We start from the raw sequence: 16,378 nt of genomic DNA on the forward strand, positions 1-16,378 counted from the left end.
ATTGACAGACAAGTTCCAGTTTCCTGTACATTGGCACAATACGTCTCTGCACCCATTTCCACTTTTTCTAGCAAAATATAAAGAAATTAGAGGTGGCTTCAGACTTTTATACTTTTTTTTTATTAAACATTCCTGTGCCATTGAAAAGAAACACTTTCCAGGTGCCACTGGACTTAAATGTATTCCACATTTATACAAAAATGAATAAGCCGGATGTCAATACTCAGCAACAGACACTTTATTTTTTTACATTAAAACTTTCTCAAATAACTTGGCATTCAGACATCCTCTCCACAAAATGGCAAGACAAGGACACATCAATACAGTTCAAATATATATTTCTTAAATCAGCTACAAGATAAGTTCATAAAACAGGTGTGCTGCAAAGTTGGTCAGTACATATGTCTGGCAACAAATCTTACTTGTTTCTTTACCCAATTACATGTCAACACTTCATGATCCATAGTCAAGATGATACTGCTTTGGTTGGAAGTTTTTTGTCAAAGGAATGACATTCTTGAGTTATACTAGTGTAGTATAACTAGTTTAAACTAGTTTGTACAAGTTTAGCACCTTTGAAGCTCAACAATGTAATCAAGTTGTTTCAAATCAGGTATGTCAACTGCATACACCCAGTAGACTGGAGGCATTTTTCAGTCCTGGATGTCTACTGACATGCATGGTTTCTGGAGATGAAAATTTAAGAAAAGTAGCACAGGTCTGAGCCTTGGCAGCAGCACTGGCTAGAATATGCATGATCTTCATAAGAGTAGCTTCACTGAAAAGAAAGAAAGAAAAGAAAAAAAAAAAGCAGCACAGACATTAAACTAACCACTACGAAAGTAACAAAGCTTTGTATAGATGTAAATGTGGTAACTAATTAATTTGTGATGAATAAATGTGTTGCTGACCTGCCAACATGAATGCTGGAGACTAAACACCAGGCAGCCTCTCCCTCTGGTGTTGTAGGCTCCTGCACAACTTGGCGGGCCAAACAGAGTGCAGCTCCAGCGAGCTGAGCGGGCAGAAACACCACACACTGGCCCTCCAGGAGCGACAGCTCCAGCAGATAACGAGCCATCCACACCACCTAGTGCCACAAATAACAGGATGGGGTGACACTGGATCTTTCTGATCAATATGTACAAAACATCTTGACAAAAATGTTGTCCATCTACCATGGCACTGCAGTGAGCAACGGAGGCAAAAATAAGCAGGAAATGAAGAGGTTGAGAATAGGATAGCTCAAACTTGAGGCCGGAGAGGACTTTGCGTTCCATTCGCAGAAACTGATGCTTAGTATAGGTGTGATCCATCAGGGAGCAGAGTCCAGACACCTGGAGCAATCACCACAAGATAGAACAGCTTTAGAAAAGAAGTTTGTCATCTTAACTTGCAAGATTAAAAATAGTAGTGAATCTCAAAAGATCATAAGGTGAATGTTTTTTTTTTTGTATTAACTGAAAAGGTAAAACTTTCATATATTCATTACAAAATGTGAAATATTTCATACACTTCATTTTTATTGTTATAGCATATAGCTCGTGAAATTCCAGAAATTCAGAATTCCAGTATCTCAAAATAATATTTCTTAAGATGAATACCAAAAAAAGAATTAAAAAGTTGAGCTTCTGAAGAGTATGTTTATACACTCAGCACTTCGATAAGGATTATTTAGCACAAACTAATGCATCAGTGCTGGATGGCATGTGGGTGATCAGCTTGTGACACTCCTGAAATGTTACTGAAGCCAAGCTGCTTTGATAGCTGCTTTCAGGCCATCTATGTTTTTGGGTAGGGTATCATCTTTAGGTAGTTTGTTTTCACCTTTCTCTTAACAAAAAAAAAAAAAAAATCCATGTGAGCTTCAGGCCAGATGAATAGGCTGACCAATTAATCACAAAGAAACAAGAGGACATAAAATATATTTATGAAGGCATGCCAAATTACACTGTATTGAACATGCTCACGGCTTATTTAGAGATCCAAGGATGCTGTATCTGTTCAGACATGGAGTGCTGAGGCAGCATACCTCAGGGAGAAGACACTCTTCTTTCTTGGCAGCAATGAAGAGACAAACCATGCCAAGGAGCTGCAGATTGGCTGTGGTCACCTTGATTAGTCGCAGTGAGCGGTTGAGGAGGTGTATAGCCAGATAAAGGGTCTCATCTTGAAAGTGCATAATTTCCTGGGAAAAAACAAAACAGGACCTTCATACTCTATATCAGGGGTGTCAAACTCAAATACACAGTGGGCCAAAATTCAAAACTGGAACAAAGTCGCAGGCTAACGTTAATATTTATTGAAATATATTTATTCCTCCAGATATAAGAATGAATCTTTTCTTATGGACTCAAACACGTTTTGCTGAAAAACTGAATATGGAACAAGCAAAGCTTAATACTAAACAATATATATATTAGCTGTATAATACCAGTAGGCCAGCTCTAATAATAATAATTTGGTATGGCTTCGCGGGCCAAATGTAATTAGGCTGCGGGCCAAATTTGGCCCGCGGGCCAGAGTTTGACACCTATGCTCTATATGGAAGATGTACATACATAACCACAGTGATGCCATCCATTAATTTGTACACTACCATTTTAAAAGCATTGCTGTTTAGCTTTTCACATATTTCCATCTTGGCTTTTTTGGAGTTGAACATGAAGTGCAGGCTTATCAGCTAATACGAGCAAGCTGTATGAAGCCTGCTTCCCTTGGGGAAAATGCTAAAGATGCATCAGCACAAAGGCCCACAGACTCAAACCCCCCCCCCCAAAAAAAAAAACCCAAACAGTTTTCTTCAACTTCTACACGCACCGATAACACAGTCCCACCCCCGCCCCCCAACTTTCCCCCATTTCCCTCTATAAACCACCACTGTGCAATACCAAATTCTATGTGCAATAACCTGAACTGTATATAAATAACACCATTTACATATTTACAAACTTACAATATGTATGCTCATAGTTTTTTTTAGATAGATTAACCCAACATTATCCACTTACTTTGATGGTGTGTTTTCATGCGTGTCCTGTGTGCCCAGTACCCGTTTTACTTTTTACAAACAACCCAACAAAGGGATACAGTCTTTGATTAGCTAAAAATTAATCTACTTTAAATGGGACTTACATGAACCTGAATGAGCCAATCCACCAGAATACCTCGAGTGGCATTAGTAAAATACCTGGGGAGGTCAGCACTGGGAAGAGAGTTCTGTGTTTGGGTTCGCTAAAGGATGAAAATAGAAGACAGAAGGCACATTAAAAAAAATAAAGGATGAGAGTGCAATAATAAGTGTGTGAAGTCACATTACAAGTGACCTGTGCACACAGCCCACTTGAAAGACAAGGTTAACTCAGATAAGACATGAAGGGGTTTAATTGTGTCTCACCATCATGTCTAGAAACATCTCCCAGGCATATGTCCGGTCCCATATGACATCTAATTTCTCTAATGCCTTCTCTATTTCATGGCGCAACAAACTAGGAACCAGCACTTGTAGGCTAGGAAGACCCTGCAGGCCACAAGGATAAAGCAGCACAGGATCTTCTACACACCCTTCTGCTATACAGGACAGCAAGAGAAGCACAAGTTTATAAACGTTGAGCAGATTTAAAACGATATTCCCTCTTATGAGCACTGACAATTCAATTTTATTAACCATTCATCCTATATGTTGGCACCACGTGGTTTTATGGCTCTGATCTTTCAAAACAAAACATACCAATTAATTTACCAGGTGACCATGCCCTACTGTCCTCATGAAACCCCATGATGATGCCATCACTGGTTTGCAAGGACAGCCTCCTTTCCTGCAGAGAACACATTTGATCATTGCAAAATGATGCTCAATTTGCAACTCTTATGATCATGGCAAGGAAAAAATAAAAGCACCAATTCTAACCCAGACTTTTTTCTCCAAAGGAGAGGAACTTTACATCCACACAGAATTCCTGCAACTATTCTACACTTAGCTGGCAAAAGAATACATTAAGTCACTTTAAGTACATGAAGTCATGTTAGTGTTGGGAGACAAAAAGCATACCCATCTGCGTTCTGGTTCCATTTTAAGCAAGTTCATCCTGGACTCGTCTGCTTCTACAGGCAGCCAGCGATCTATAGGCCCAGAGGCATTAGCCCAGGTTCTTAGTGGGGCTCGCCTTTCATCCGCCTGGAGGGATCACAGATGGTAACTGACTGACACTTTCTGATTCTGACATTAAAATTGAATGGCTATGCATTTCTCCCCCCAGTACAGTTTGTGAGACAATCTGCTGACAGTATATCTCTGCAATGATTTGTTCAAAAAGCGTGCCTCACATCAAGGTCCTGTTACAGCCACATGGACTCATGGCAGGTGAACACAATCAGTCTAATAACAGAAACTTGTAGACTTTGAGAAAGGTGACTGCAGTGCAGTAAAAAAAAGTTTCAGACTCATCTAATTATGTTGCTGTGAGATGATAACGGGGTGCAATAACAAAGGGATGTGATTAATGAGGTAAAGGTTACTTTTCCTCATTCACTTCTCCACCAGCTTGCCCAAATTCTCACCGCATTTGAGCAAGCACACCAAGGTTTAAGGCAGAAAAGAAATGAAGCATGGAAACTGAAGAAATTTCCATGCTTCATTCTAACAGTTGATTTTAGAAGTATATCACATATGTTTAAGACTGGGTCTCTGGAGCACACCGAGCAAACCTTCTTGTGTAAGTCCAGCAGAGGCTTGGTGTCGCAGAACCCAGTCCTGGCCATGGTCACAGCCGAAGACAGAGGTCTCATGCACGGCCGCTGCAGCTACTTATCCACGGGTGTCGACGGAGGCCTGGAGCAGAGTCGTGCAGCCAGAACAGCCATTAATAAAGACAGGTGAGCCCACTGATTGGGGCGGGGTCAATGGTGTGATGGACAGGTTAGAACTTCCGGTGGATAGCCAGATAGATGGCTAAATAAACAAATGGAGATTGCGCAAAAATGCATATTGTAGCGAAAACGTCAAACCGTGAGACATTCATGGGTCCTTAAAAGCTCATAAAATTCATCTGCGTAGTTCAAGGAAAAAGCTGAACTTTAAGTCTTAAATGAAATGTTTTGTCCACCGCGACTTACGTTTTAGTGAGATCGAACAATGCTAACGGTTATATTATACTCTCATAATTGGGGCATTTTATGCAACCCCACGAAGGTCAACGCGAGGCCATGTTCCTTCACTAGTTTTATAATACAAACAAAGCTATCATAGTGCAATCGTCGAATTACAAAATGATGTAATAATTGAGTTGCTAGAATTGGCTTGTAGGAAATGTCCTTTCTCAAATAATTGCACAAATGGTATTTCAAAGCATCTCATGGCTTCAACTAGGTCTGGGTTGAATTTATTTCTGGCCTAATATGCATCTATATTTAAATTCTAACACTCATTGTGTAACATTAATCTAAACGTACAGTCCCTTTAGTTGACAACCTTATCCAGGAAAAGGAGTGCATGTATATGTAGCTTACACTGACCAAGTTCATGAAAGAAAAACACACACAGATTTCTTCAGTAAAAATGTTTACTGGCACATTATAGTTGCAAATGTTATAAGCTACCATACTGTAGCAGGTATCACCCGTTACATTGTAAAGTCTTGCAAAAGGGGGCTGGAAATGCCTTCCAGGACAAAGTCCTCCCCTTAGAGATTGCTTTTTTTCATTGCCCTCTGAGCCTTAACTAACAGCAACAAGCAAAAAAAAAATCTATATTAAAAAAAAAAGGGGAGGAAAAAAATCTTTTATACCGGCATCAGGTGTGACATTCCTGACTGCTGATCACATTCAAATATACAAAGAAGCAAGATAACCATAGTAAAGCTGCAAATCAAACACTACGAAGCTGCAGGCCTCCCCTTCTACTAATGCTGCATTCCCCATCTAGCTGCTTCTTTTTTTTTTTTTTTTTTGGTATTTACAAAATAATAAAGAGGCACTTGTTGTGCCCGTGTACGCCTACAGGAGAGGTCAGGGGTATTAACTTGCATGTTTAGCATTGAAGCATTGCTTAAAGCGTGGCCAGCAGCGAGGTTCAGTGTATGGCTTCACAACCAATATCAAAAGAAGTCCAGCAGCACCCCCTTATGGCCGTGATAGCAATGAAGGCAAGTCCACAGTGGAGTCCATCAGTGCAATGGTTCTGATATCTGATCCTGCTGTTTCCAAAACGCAGGACGCTAGGCTAGAGTATGATGGCTGTGCCTGAGCCAGTGAGAAGAGGTGCTGGAGTTGTGAACTGTAAATCAAAGCCATTTGATCACCACATAATCATCATCATTTGAGGAGCAGGGGCCTTTAGATTCTCGTGTCTATTTCACCACTTTCACTCACAGGCACACTCTGTCACACCACAACATTCACACAAACTTAAAATTGAAGAAATAAAGATGTGACATGACACGAGGGATGTCCCAGAGAATGCTGATTTGTTGCAGAAAATATTTATATACACAGTAAGTTCAGTCAAGTGCTGCTCTTGGCTTGCTCACAATTAACCCATTTTGGGGCAAATGTCTCTTTAAGTAAAAAGTGACAAACTTCCATTTTTCCCTCCTATTCCAATATCAGCTTATTATTATTATTATTATTATTATTATTATTATTATTAATAAAACCATTAAATTCATTTTTGATGTGTCTGATGTGACAATGCAAGTCAAATTGCTACATAAGCAATCCTCACGTGGAATCCCCTTGAAATGAAGAACTTAAAAGAAAGTGGTTTAAAAAAAAGTTTAATATATATCTTATATAACGTATACTCAAACAAGACAATGTGTCTTCAAAGGTTTGAGAAATAGATGGGGGGGGGGGGATGGAAAAAAAACCAAACAAAAAATGATGACATACAAAAAAAAAAAAAAAGTTTTGATGTTCCTTTAGTTAAGTTCAAAGAGCAACCAGCATCCTCTTCCAGCATTATGGAATACACGTTCATCAATTTGAGTACTCTTTCAATATCATGTTCAGGGCTTTTATTATTTCAACATCAGCGCTCGCGTTTCCATCAGTTCCTCCTCTTTCGCAGGCTGAAGGTCGGTCAAACAGCTCACGCAGCTTTTAGTCTGATTGTAAACCTGCAGACTGTTGCTCCAGATGTACAGCTACACAGATTTAAGTGCTTCAACACAGAATTTAAGAAAAAAAACCAAAAAAAAAAAACAAACCCTAAAAACACAAAGACTAAACATCAAAGGTGGAATCATGTGAAGTGTTTAACAACTCAGTCAAATTTTGGCCTCTTACCAATGATTGAACGCTCATTCTCTAAATACAGGGGAGACACCCACGGGCTAAATTAAAAAAAACAAAACAGCACACACACAAAAAAAAAAAAAAAAATTGGTAATACAGATTGAAAATAAACGACTGGTGCCAAATTCTCCAGTGAGAGCAGTAGATGTCTGTTCTCCTCTAGATTGGTCTCTGTAGACAGGTTGGGGGGGGGGGGGGGGGGGGGGGGGGGATTTCTTTCTATTCCTACTGCTTCAACATGGAAGTTCGGCTAGCCTGAAGGAAAACTTGCTTAGACTTTCAACTGGCTACAAGTTAGTCGCACACTTTGGATGCTAGGAGCTTGTCTGCTGCATCAAGATAAATTTAATGCAGTATTTTAAAGCAAATGTGAGCCATACACACGATCCCAGTTTATAATCCAGACTGATTCAACTTAGCAATAAGCCAGCCAATCATAAATGACATGCCTGTTCCCTTAAGAAAAAACAAACAAAAACAAAACACCCAGCGTGTTTAGTGTGCTCGGTGGCGTCCTCTCTTGTCCATATTCCAGCAAAAGTTCAGAGTTAAAAAAAAAACCCAAAACATCGTGCATAAAAACAGACACGAATGGATGGCTGAGACTCAAAATGGTTGTTCATACATTCTCTTGCACCCTATATGCACATACACATCTGCTCGACCATTTGCATACACACACGCACACACACACACACACACACACACACACACACAAGCAGTGCAAACAGTAATGGCAACCCCTCCTTACCCTTCTCCTCTTCCTTATTGCCCCCCTTTAACCCAACTGTAGGGAAAAATCCCACTCTTGATTTGTAACAGCAAGTTCCAGAAAGAGCACTTGTTAAAAAAAAATGTAAAAAAAAAAATGCAGAAATATGGCTTTACATTTAAAACCGTAACAAGTGATGAAATCAAACTTTGTCTCCCCCATCATCAAATTGCTGTGATTTTCCCAATCTTGATTATACTGGTTTTGTAAAACTCTATCAAGTACATTTATGCAGTCTGTGCATGAGTTGGTAGATTTTGGTGTGTGTTTATTTGTGTGTGTGAAGCATGGAACAGCTGGTAAAGAGGTGTTACTTGCTGGCATAACCTGGTTTTCAAAGTGTCAAGGCTCTGATGTGTTGCAGCAGAGGTCCCGCAGGGAAGCCTAACGCAAGCCCTGAGAGGACTTACAGAGACAAAGCTGCCAGTCTATCCACACCAACCTGCTGAGGTCAGTCATTCAGGGTCTGTGTGTGTTCATTCCCTACTACTATGATCTGTGTCTTGTCTGATTTGCCAGTATGTGTGCGTTAAAAACAGAATGAAAATGTGTCTTGTGCCACTTTCTTTTTCCTTTATTTTTTTTGTTGTTTTTTTTTTGTTTTAAATTGTTGGTGTCGTTCAAATTTCCTCAGCAGTGCAAGTGTGTATGTGGGATTGTGATCGTGTGTCAGCCTGCCTGCTCATTCAAAAGTCTGAGGGATCATTCCCGTATGCTGGCAGAGTAGGAGAACTGAGGGAAGTGAGTACGCTGATCTGAATCCTCTACGTCTAAACTGTCATCTGGAGGGGAGAGAAGAAGATGATACAAAGATGAAACTAGACGTTAAAAAAACAACAACAACAACTTAGAGCTGCTTAGAAAAATAAATCCAAGCACAAAGAAAAGCAGCCACTTAAGTGCACTTACACTTGTCTGGAGGAGTTATTGTAATAGATTGTGCTGTGAACTCGTCGTCAAAGTAGCGCGTGTCCGTCTCGGATGTTACGTGTGGCTTGAAGGGTGGAATAAGCTGAGGAGAGGAAGGAAATCAGTCAGTTCGCATGCCAGTCATCCAGTTTCCCCCATCGTTTGTTTTCATCTCACCTTTTTGTCAATGACATCCTGCCAGTTAATGGAGGTGAAGAACTTGTGGCTCATCACTTCTTTGGCATCGTCTGGACCACCTCCGAGCCTGTAAACACAACAAAAACACCATCATCGTCACCACCACCCACACACTCACCAGCTACAAATAAATGTACAAAACACAGTCATTAGATGGGCACAACAAGCACTTGTTGTGTTGGTCTCCACTGACTTATATTTACCAATTTGTAGACAAATTTATTTTTCATTTCCTTACCATATGCAATGTGTTAGTAAGCCTGCAGGCAGTCCTTAATGTGCTAATATTAGTAGTTCTCCAACTATTACCAGAAACGCAGTGCTTGGTCAAAACAACAACTAATTACATTCCTGTTTATGGCCATTATCCTGAGCCAAAACAAATCAAGAAAGAACATGGGCTTAAATAACATGGTTACTCCTTTTATAGCTGAATACATGGTGCCCCTGAGCACAGTGGAAGATTCAGAAAACTAACAGAGTGCAACAAGTGCAGCTGAACTGCTGCCATGTATCCATTATGCTGCAGATAAAGTTCAAAACAATGAATAAATATTCATGTATTCAAGGATTTTAAGCTTTAATCAAAAACATATTTTAGGCGGTTTATTTTTGGTTAAGTGGCTGTAAAAATCTTTAAGGTTCAACTTAGCCATTTAATTCTCTCTCTAATTATTCTTCATAATATTCATAAAGTAGTGCTTATTGTGATGGGACAACTTGCCTCTGTTTGGGATCTTTTTTAAGCAGGCCTGCCAGCAGGGCCTTGGCCTCAGGAGCCAGGTTCTTGGGGAAGCGGATCTCCTCCATTAGGATAAGCTCAAAGAGGCGCTCATGGTCCTGGTTGTAAAAAGGCAATCGGCCACACATCATCTCATACATCACTACACCCAATCCCCACCAGTCCACTGCTCGACCATAATCGTTGTCCTCCAGCACCTGACAGGGTAGAAATGAAAAGTGTTGAGAAAGAAACCAAACAATGAAAATAGCGGTGCAGGAATATCAGTAAACATTTTTTCCATCACAAAAGAAAATTGGGAACAAGGTGGCAACAGACATCCTCTGATAAAATGGCCACTTTGAATACTGTGACTGGTCCTTTTATCAAGGTAATATTGTTTATCATCTATCCCACTTGTCTCATCCAGCTCTGTGTCACTGGTGCCTTTTTACATCATACTGTCCACAAATCACCCTCATGACAATAAAAGCAACCACTGAATTACCTCTGGTGCCAAGTACTCCGGGGTTCCACAGAAGGTTTTCATGGTGGCGCCGTCTGTGATCCCTTCTTTACACAAGCCGAAGTCTGTTATCTTTATGTGGCCGTCCTTGTCTAACATGAGGTTCTCCAGCTGTGCGGGGAGAAATTCAAATTAGAGTCAAATCAGCCCACAGCCATGCTGGGAAAATAATTTAAAATCGCATACTTATTGTACATATTAAAAGTGCTTATTTGTTGTCCTGTTGCAGTGTGACTGCAAAACTTGGATGCTTTGATGTGTTGCATCAGAGATGCTGCATGGAGTAATGATGCTATCAAGTCATTACTCCCTTACTAGCTAATCCCTATATATCCCTCCCATCCCTCCTTAATATATGTATACATTACTGTTATACAGTCAAAGCCAGAAATCCTCCTACCTTCAGGTCCCTGTAAACTACATTGCGTGAATGAAGATACTCCAGTGCTGACACTATTTCTGCACCGTAGAATCGAGCCCTGTCTTCTGTGAATACTCTGTCCCGGGATAAGTGAAAGAAGAGCTGCAAGAGAATTAAAAACAGGAAAGAGCTCAAAAAAATATTCGTAAATCCTCTCAAGACATTGGATTTCCTGAAAAGAAAAAAGCACATTGGAATACATTTCTCAAATCAAACCTATTCTTTTTTATTCATTAATGTGACCCAATACTGCAGTGTCCTCTATGTTTTTGCCCTTCTGCAACTAGCCATTTTCCAAAAGGTCACGCAAAGAAATGACACAACAGTAAGAGAAAGAGGAAGAGGAAGACTTACTTCTCCTCCATTTGCATACTCCATCACAAAGCATAGCCGGTCGTGTGTTTGAAATGCATATTTTAGTGTCTGTAAAAGAGGGAAGATGAATTACTGACTGTTTTATACTGATGAAAGTCCAGTCATTGTAGGAAAGCAGAAACTGAAACAACAATAGATGCACCGTTACCCACCGTTAGAAAAGGATGCCGTGTGTTTTGGAGAACTCGGCTTTCTGTAACTGTGTGTGCCACCTCATCCTAAATATAAACACACATTCAGTACTTGGAGTGTAAACAACACCTAACTAACTGCTCAGAATTCTGCTACTACACATATTGATGTGACAGGACTCACTTTAGCAATGATAACTTCTTTGCGCAGGATTTTCATGGCATAGTACATCCCTGTGGCCTTCTCCTTCACCAGGATCACTTTACCAAATGTCCCTTTGCCCAGAAGCTTCAGGTAGTCAAAGTCACTCATAGTCTGAGAAAACAGAGGTCAAAGATCAGCCGAGACAAATTAATGGGTCTACGAGTGCTCTTGAACGAAACTCAACTCTCAAAGATGCCACCAATGTTTCATCTTCGAACTCTGATTGGTCTGAAGGATGTGTTGTTATGTATAAATACATCGGAACTACCTCTATCTAAAATGTAAAGTAACAGCTACTGGACACTGCTGATGTATCCTAGCATGTTGATTTCTCGTGTTAATGACAGGCAACATGTTATGCCACGATGTAGTTCAAAATATTGCTAATTTTTCATATTGCATGAGAAACAAAAGCAACAAGATGGACTGATATTCATTTCAAAGAATTACTTCAAAGACTTGTGCAGGCCTCTGGTGTACAGAATGTAAGGGAGGTGACAAGGAGGCAGATCACAATTTGAATTATATCGCACAAACACAAAGTAAAGCAGAACACTTCAACTGGGATAAGATGTGATAGGAACACTTTTACCCCATAAATTAAGACTTCTTTACAGAACAACAAACTTGTATTTGATCAGTACACATTAACAGCTATACATGTTATATGTTTTTAATACTCAATAACAACCTCACTGGTTGTTATTTTCAACAATCTTCAAAATCAATTGAAGTGACTTAGCAATTGATAAAATATATAATGAAATGTTACCCTGAACTCCTTTAAAGATTGCTTCATCAAAACCAAGGGGAAAAAAAAAAGCTTTGAGAAAGAGGCTTAAAGTTTGAACAACTTGCTCAATAAAGATGAGCTTAGCTGGACAAACACAGCATACACTCAGCTGCCAGGCACTGCTTGTGCAAATACTGACCACTTTTGTGTGGGATTTGGACACAGCAATCTCCATGTCCTCCATGCCACTGCTGTCACTCGGGGAGCCAAATTTGATCTCCATGGGCTCCTCATCCTGCTGCTGACTCTTCAGGCTGTTTGCTACCGCCTGAATCGATCGCATCCATTCCTCCCTGATTGGAGCAACACACATGCATCAAAGTAGTCAAAATTTAAATAAATCTCAGTGGGAAAATCTGTAGTCTAGCATGCTAAGTTTAGAAGGTAGAGGATAATCCGTGTACTAGTCATCTAGGGGCTGCTGGGATTTGCTACTTGGCAGAGACGATGTAAACAAAGCCCAATGACGAATGCTTGGGTTAGAGGTGAATAATCAGGCCTAATCTGGCCCTGAATTCTCTTTAGATTATGATGGCTGCTCATACTTGGAAACTAAATGGCTTTCAGTGAGTGTGGTTAACAATGACCCATTTATCGACTCTGGATTAATTCTGGTCCATTCTGTGTCTTTCCGTTTTTATTCTTTTAAAGCTGTTTTAAGATGTGATCAAAACTACATACTAAAATCAACTTGGTTACACAAAGGATTTTGTATCATATAAATTAAAAAACATATTGCCAACATTTGGATACCATGGCAACGCTATATAAAACTCTGCTGTTGTTTTAAATCTGTAATCTCCAAGACCGCACATGTATGATCAGTTCACTTATTTAAACTTGTTATGTATCTGAAACAAAAGAAAGGGCAAAATCCACTTCAGAGCAATTAAATAATAACTGGATATAAATAATAAATAACTGGAGTCTGGTTCTAGTGAAACAGCGCTCTGCAAATGATGATAAAGAAAACAAGGTTTATTGAGCTCAAGCAGAGTTTATGTCATCTCTGAACAATATTTAAGTTCATTTTTAGGATATTTATGTAGTATGGAGAGACAAATTACAGACAAAAGCCATTTTCACAAGTAAACAGAATTTTAAGATGCACCAGCCTAAAGCCACTGTGATCGACACTTTTCCCACAGAGAGTGGGAAGTCTTACCTCTCCTCATTGCTGTCTACATGGAAAGTCCGCTCAATAACGGAGGTCCACTGCAGACACCGAATGACAAACGTGTTGGGCTTGGGGCGCTCCGTCTTCATCAGCTGGCACTCTGCAAAAGCACAGACACTTCAGCTGAAGGAACCAACAATAAAACAGAGTTTAGATATTGCACTGACTCAAGTTTGTCAGCCAGAAGGGAAAGTTGACCTGCGACAGAGAAGTTGTTGAGTGGTGGGAGGTTGTGGTCACTGGACACCTCAGGCTTCTCTTTGTAGCCAATGAAGGAGCCATTGCTCTTTAAGATGAAGTAACGAGGACGCCATGTTTTAATATATTCACCTGAAAAACAGATTATTTATTTATTAATTTTTTTTAAAGAGAGGCCAGTGATGTCTGACTTTCCTATACATGTACTCGAACATCATTACACTGGGAATCCAATAAGGCTGTCACAGCTGTTCTCTGTCAATAAAGGAACCCCTGACAAGCTCACGAGAAGTAGCTAATACTTAAAATATAAAATTATGTCATTTAATGCAGACTCAGGTGATGGATATTGAACACAAAGGTCCCCTTACCTCTCTTGTGGAGCCATCCCTCTCTCACAACACTGACTTCATTCATGCTGGGGCAGAAGACTGTCTGGGTAGGGAGGGGGCTGCAGACAGGTTGGTGGAAATTGTGCAAGCTGTTCTTATTGGTCAAGTGCCTCACTGTGGCTCAGATAACAACAACAAAAAAAGAAAGAAATACCTGGAGGAAAGAACCAAGCACGCCAGTTAAATTGAGAATAACCAAGAAGAGTATGAAAGGTAAAATACAACAAAGCCAGTTAAAAAGCCAAGTTAAATAGGTTATCTACATTCATTTAAATAAGAAACACGCAGAGCTGCACAGGATTATCGGAAAAGTGTAATGTTAGTTGTCGATAACTACTAAAAACGTTCCCTGAATGGACAATTCGGTTCCTCACTTTGAATAGGAACACATAGCCTCAAGTAATTGTTTTTAATGTTCACTAAGGTGCAGGGGAACGAAAATGAATACGAGAAGACACGATGCCTAAAGGAAGCAAAACGGTGAAGACAAACTGAAACTGACACACATGCACAAAGAAAAAAAAGTGTTGCTCTTGATGCCTATCTGACTGCTGTCATTGCAGCAATGTGCCTGAGTAAACTCTCCACCTTCTGCCACTTTGAAAAGCAACTCCACAACAAAAGAAAACTGCTGCAATTTGCACATCATTATCATGACCACTCCAGGTGCCGTCATCATTATCTCATGCAAATCTCTCTGACAAATCTTTACCACCCCCCCGGTGTTTTTTTTTTTTTGTTTGTTTGTTTGTTTTTTTTACTGTCACGTTATAGCCAAACGTAGTAGATCCTCGTATTCGAGCAATAGCCAAGTGAAAGTGATCAGGAAATCAATGCCGCTCATCTAACAGTGAAATGGCTGAAACGCTGTGTAATGTCAAAAAGCAACAACGGCTCTTGTTAAATGTTTGTGGAGAGGCCTTGGTGATCCAGGGTCAGTCCTGAATCAACAGCTTATGTTAGATAATAGGTTTACCGGAATTTCGCAGCGTTTCGGTGAAAATGAAGGGGTTGAATATTACAGTGCGTACAGTCACAAAGACTGTTTGAACTGCCTTGTTTACAAAGATGAAACAGATAAGGCTCCCCTCGACTTCAGACTTTCTTTTTTTTTATGACTATCCTTAGTTATCACAGCTTGGCCAGAATAATAGGTAATTGCTCTCTGAGATAATAAACAAGGAGGACATTTCCTTGTAAACTTACACCCCTTTGTTTTTACAGACGTGACCTCTCCTCCCAACACTACCAGCCAAGCGTTAAGGTTGTTTTTTGCCCTAAAATGCAGCAACTCTTAAAGAAACGGAGGCAAGCCGACATATATGCTGCTACTCTGTCGGAAAATATAATTTAATTCAAATTTAAAACTAAGCACCGTACTCAGCGCGACCACAATCTGCCAAACGTAAACATTACCGTAAAGTTAACACGTCCACATCCTCCAGTGGTGTAGCTAGCTAACTGAAACAAAGTCAACAAATGCTACTCCTCCAAGTCCAAAGCGGGCTCAAAGCTTCTCTAGCTTATGAGTAGAGTAGTTACAACACTCCCAGCTAACATTATAGCCGATGTGCAGCTAGGCCAAGTGGCGCGTCAGGTAGCAGCGAGGACACTGACCGTGACCGCATTACGACCAAACAAGGCAGCTAGCCAAAATATCCTTCAAGCTAGCAGCTAGTTAGCATGTTAGTTAGCCGTTTGCGGTATTTCTCGTTACTCTGGTTGTTCTTACCTCGGCTTCAGTGACAACGAAGAAGTCCCAGCCGTCGCTTCTTTGAAAAGGCTCGGAGCTACGCTATCGCAGAGCTACCCTCAGATATCACTGGAAGCGTGTGTGTATTGAACTCTGTCAATGATCACACAGCTTAGCGGACTGCTCGCCGAGCTTGTTTTCTTCTCTGACAACAACAGCGGTAGCGGCGGCGTGCTTGCTCAAGTCGCTGCTGCAGTTCTCTGTTGAAACGTGTGTGAACAGACCAGGGAACAGATTCCACTAAGGTGCGAAGTGCCGGGCAGGTAAATGCGATGACAAGTAATTAAAAAGAACAATCCAGGAGAAAAGAAAACGCCTCTTTGGAGTTTAATAAGGTTAGCACTGAAGCCCTCCGTCCCAGCCAGACAGTACAGCGGCCCCGCAGACTCACACTAAAAGGAAGTGACGTACGAGACCAGAGAGGGGTCCACTGCACCTGAACGGTCAGTGTGAAAGTACATCAAGTGCTTTGCTGTAACCTTAGCCTGAAAGAGCTGGACTGAGTGACAGGGAG

At 40.5% G+C, this 16,378-nt stretch overlaps 2 protein-coding genes across 2 annotated transcripts; both read right to left on the bottom strand.

Annotated features, from left to right (window-relative positions):
* Positions 1-247: 247 nt before the first annotated feature.
* Positions 248-4,884, bottom strand: ccnp (cyclin P). The gene is made up of 9 exons (XM_080888926.1): positions 4,708-4,884; positions 4,052-4,177; positions 3,731-3,818; positions 3,398-3,570; positions 3,136-3,234; positions 2,033-2,188; positions 1,179-1,337; positions 912-1,090; positions 248-778 (listed from the first exon to the last, which is right to left on the bottom strand). The coding sequence occupies exons 1-9, from the start codon at positions 4,786-4,788 to the stop codon at positions 619-621; spliced, it is 1,221 nt and encodes a 406-aa protein (XP_080745052.1). The 5' UTR covers positions 4,789-4,884; the 3' UTR covers positions 248-618.
* Positions 4,885-7,491: 2,607 nt separating this feature from the next.
* akt2 (v-akt murine thymoma viral oncogene homolog 2) lies at positions 7,492-16,261 on the bottom strand. The gene is made up of 14 exons (XM_080890285.1): positions 15,844-16,261; positions 14,091-14,265; positions 13,720-13,851; positions 13,510-13,621; positions 12,484-12,637; positions 11,531-11,662; positions 11,368-11,433; positions 11,195-11,263; positions 10,820-10,942; positions 10,402-10,530; positions 9,897-10,111; positions 9,152-9,239; positions 8,975-9,077; positions 7,492-8,847 (listed from the first exon to the last, which is right to left on the bottom strand). The coding sequence occupies exons 2-14, from the start codon at positions 14,134-14,136 to the stop codon at positions 8,768-8,770; spliced, it is 1,449 nt and encodes a 482-aa protein (XP_080746411.1). The 5' UTR covers positions 14,137-14,265; positions 15,844-16,261; the 3' UTR covers positions 7,492-8,767.
* Between the last annotated feature and the right edge of the window lie 117 nt (positions 16,262-16,378).

Source organism: Rhamphochromis sp. 'chilingali' (assembly GCF_963969265.1).
Source record: "Rhamphochromis sp. 'chilingali' genome assembly, chromosome: 8".
NCBI lineage: Eukaryota > Metazoa > Chordata > Actinopteri > Cichliformes > Cichlidae > Rhamphochromis > Rhamphochromis sp. 'chilingali'.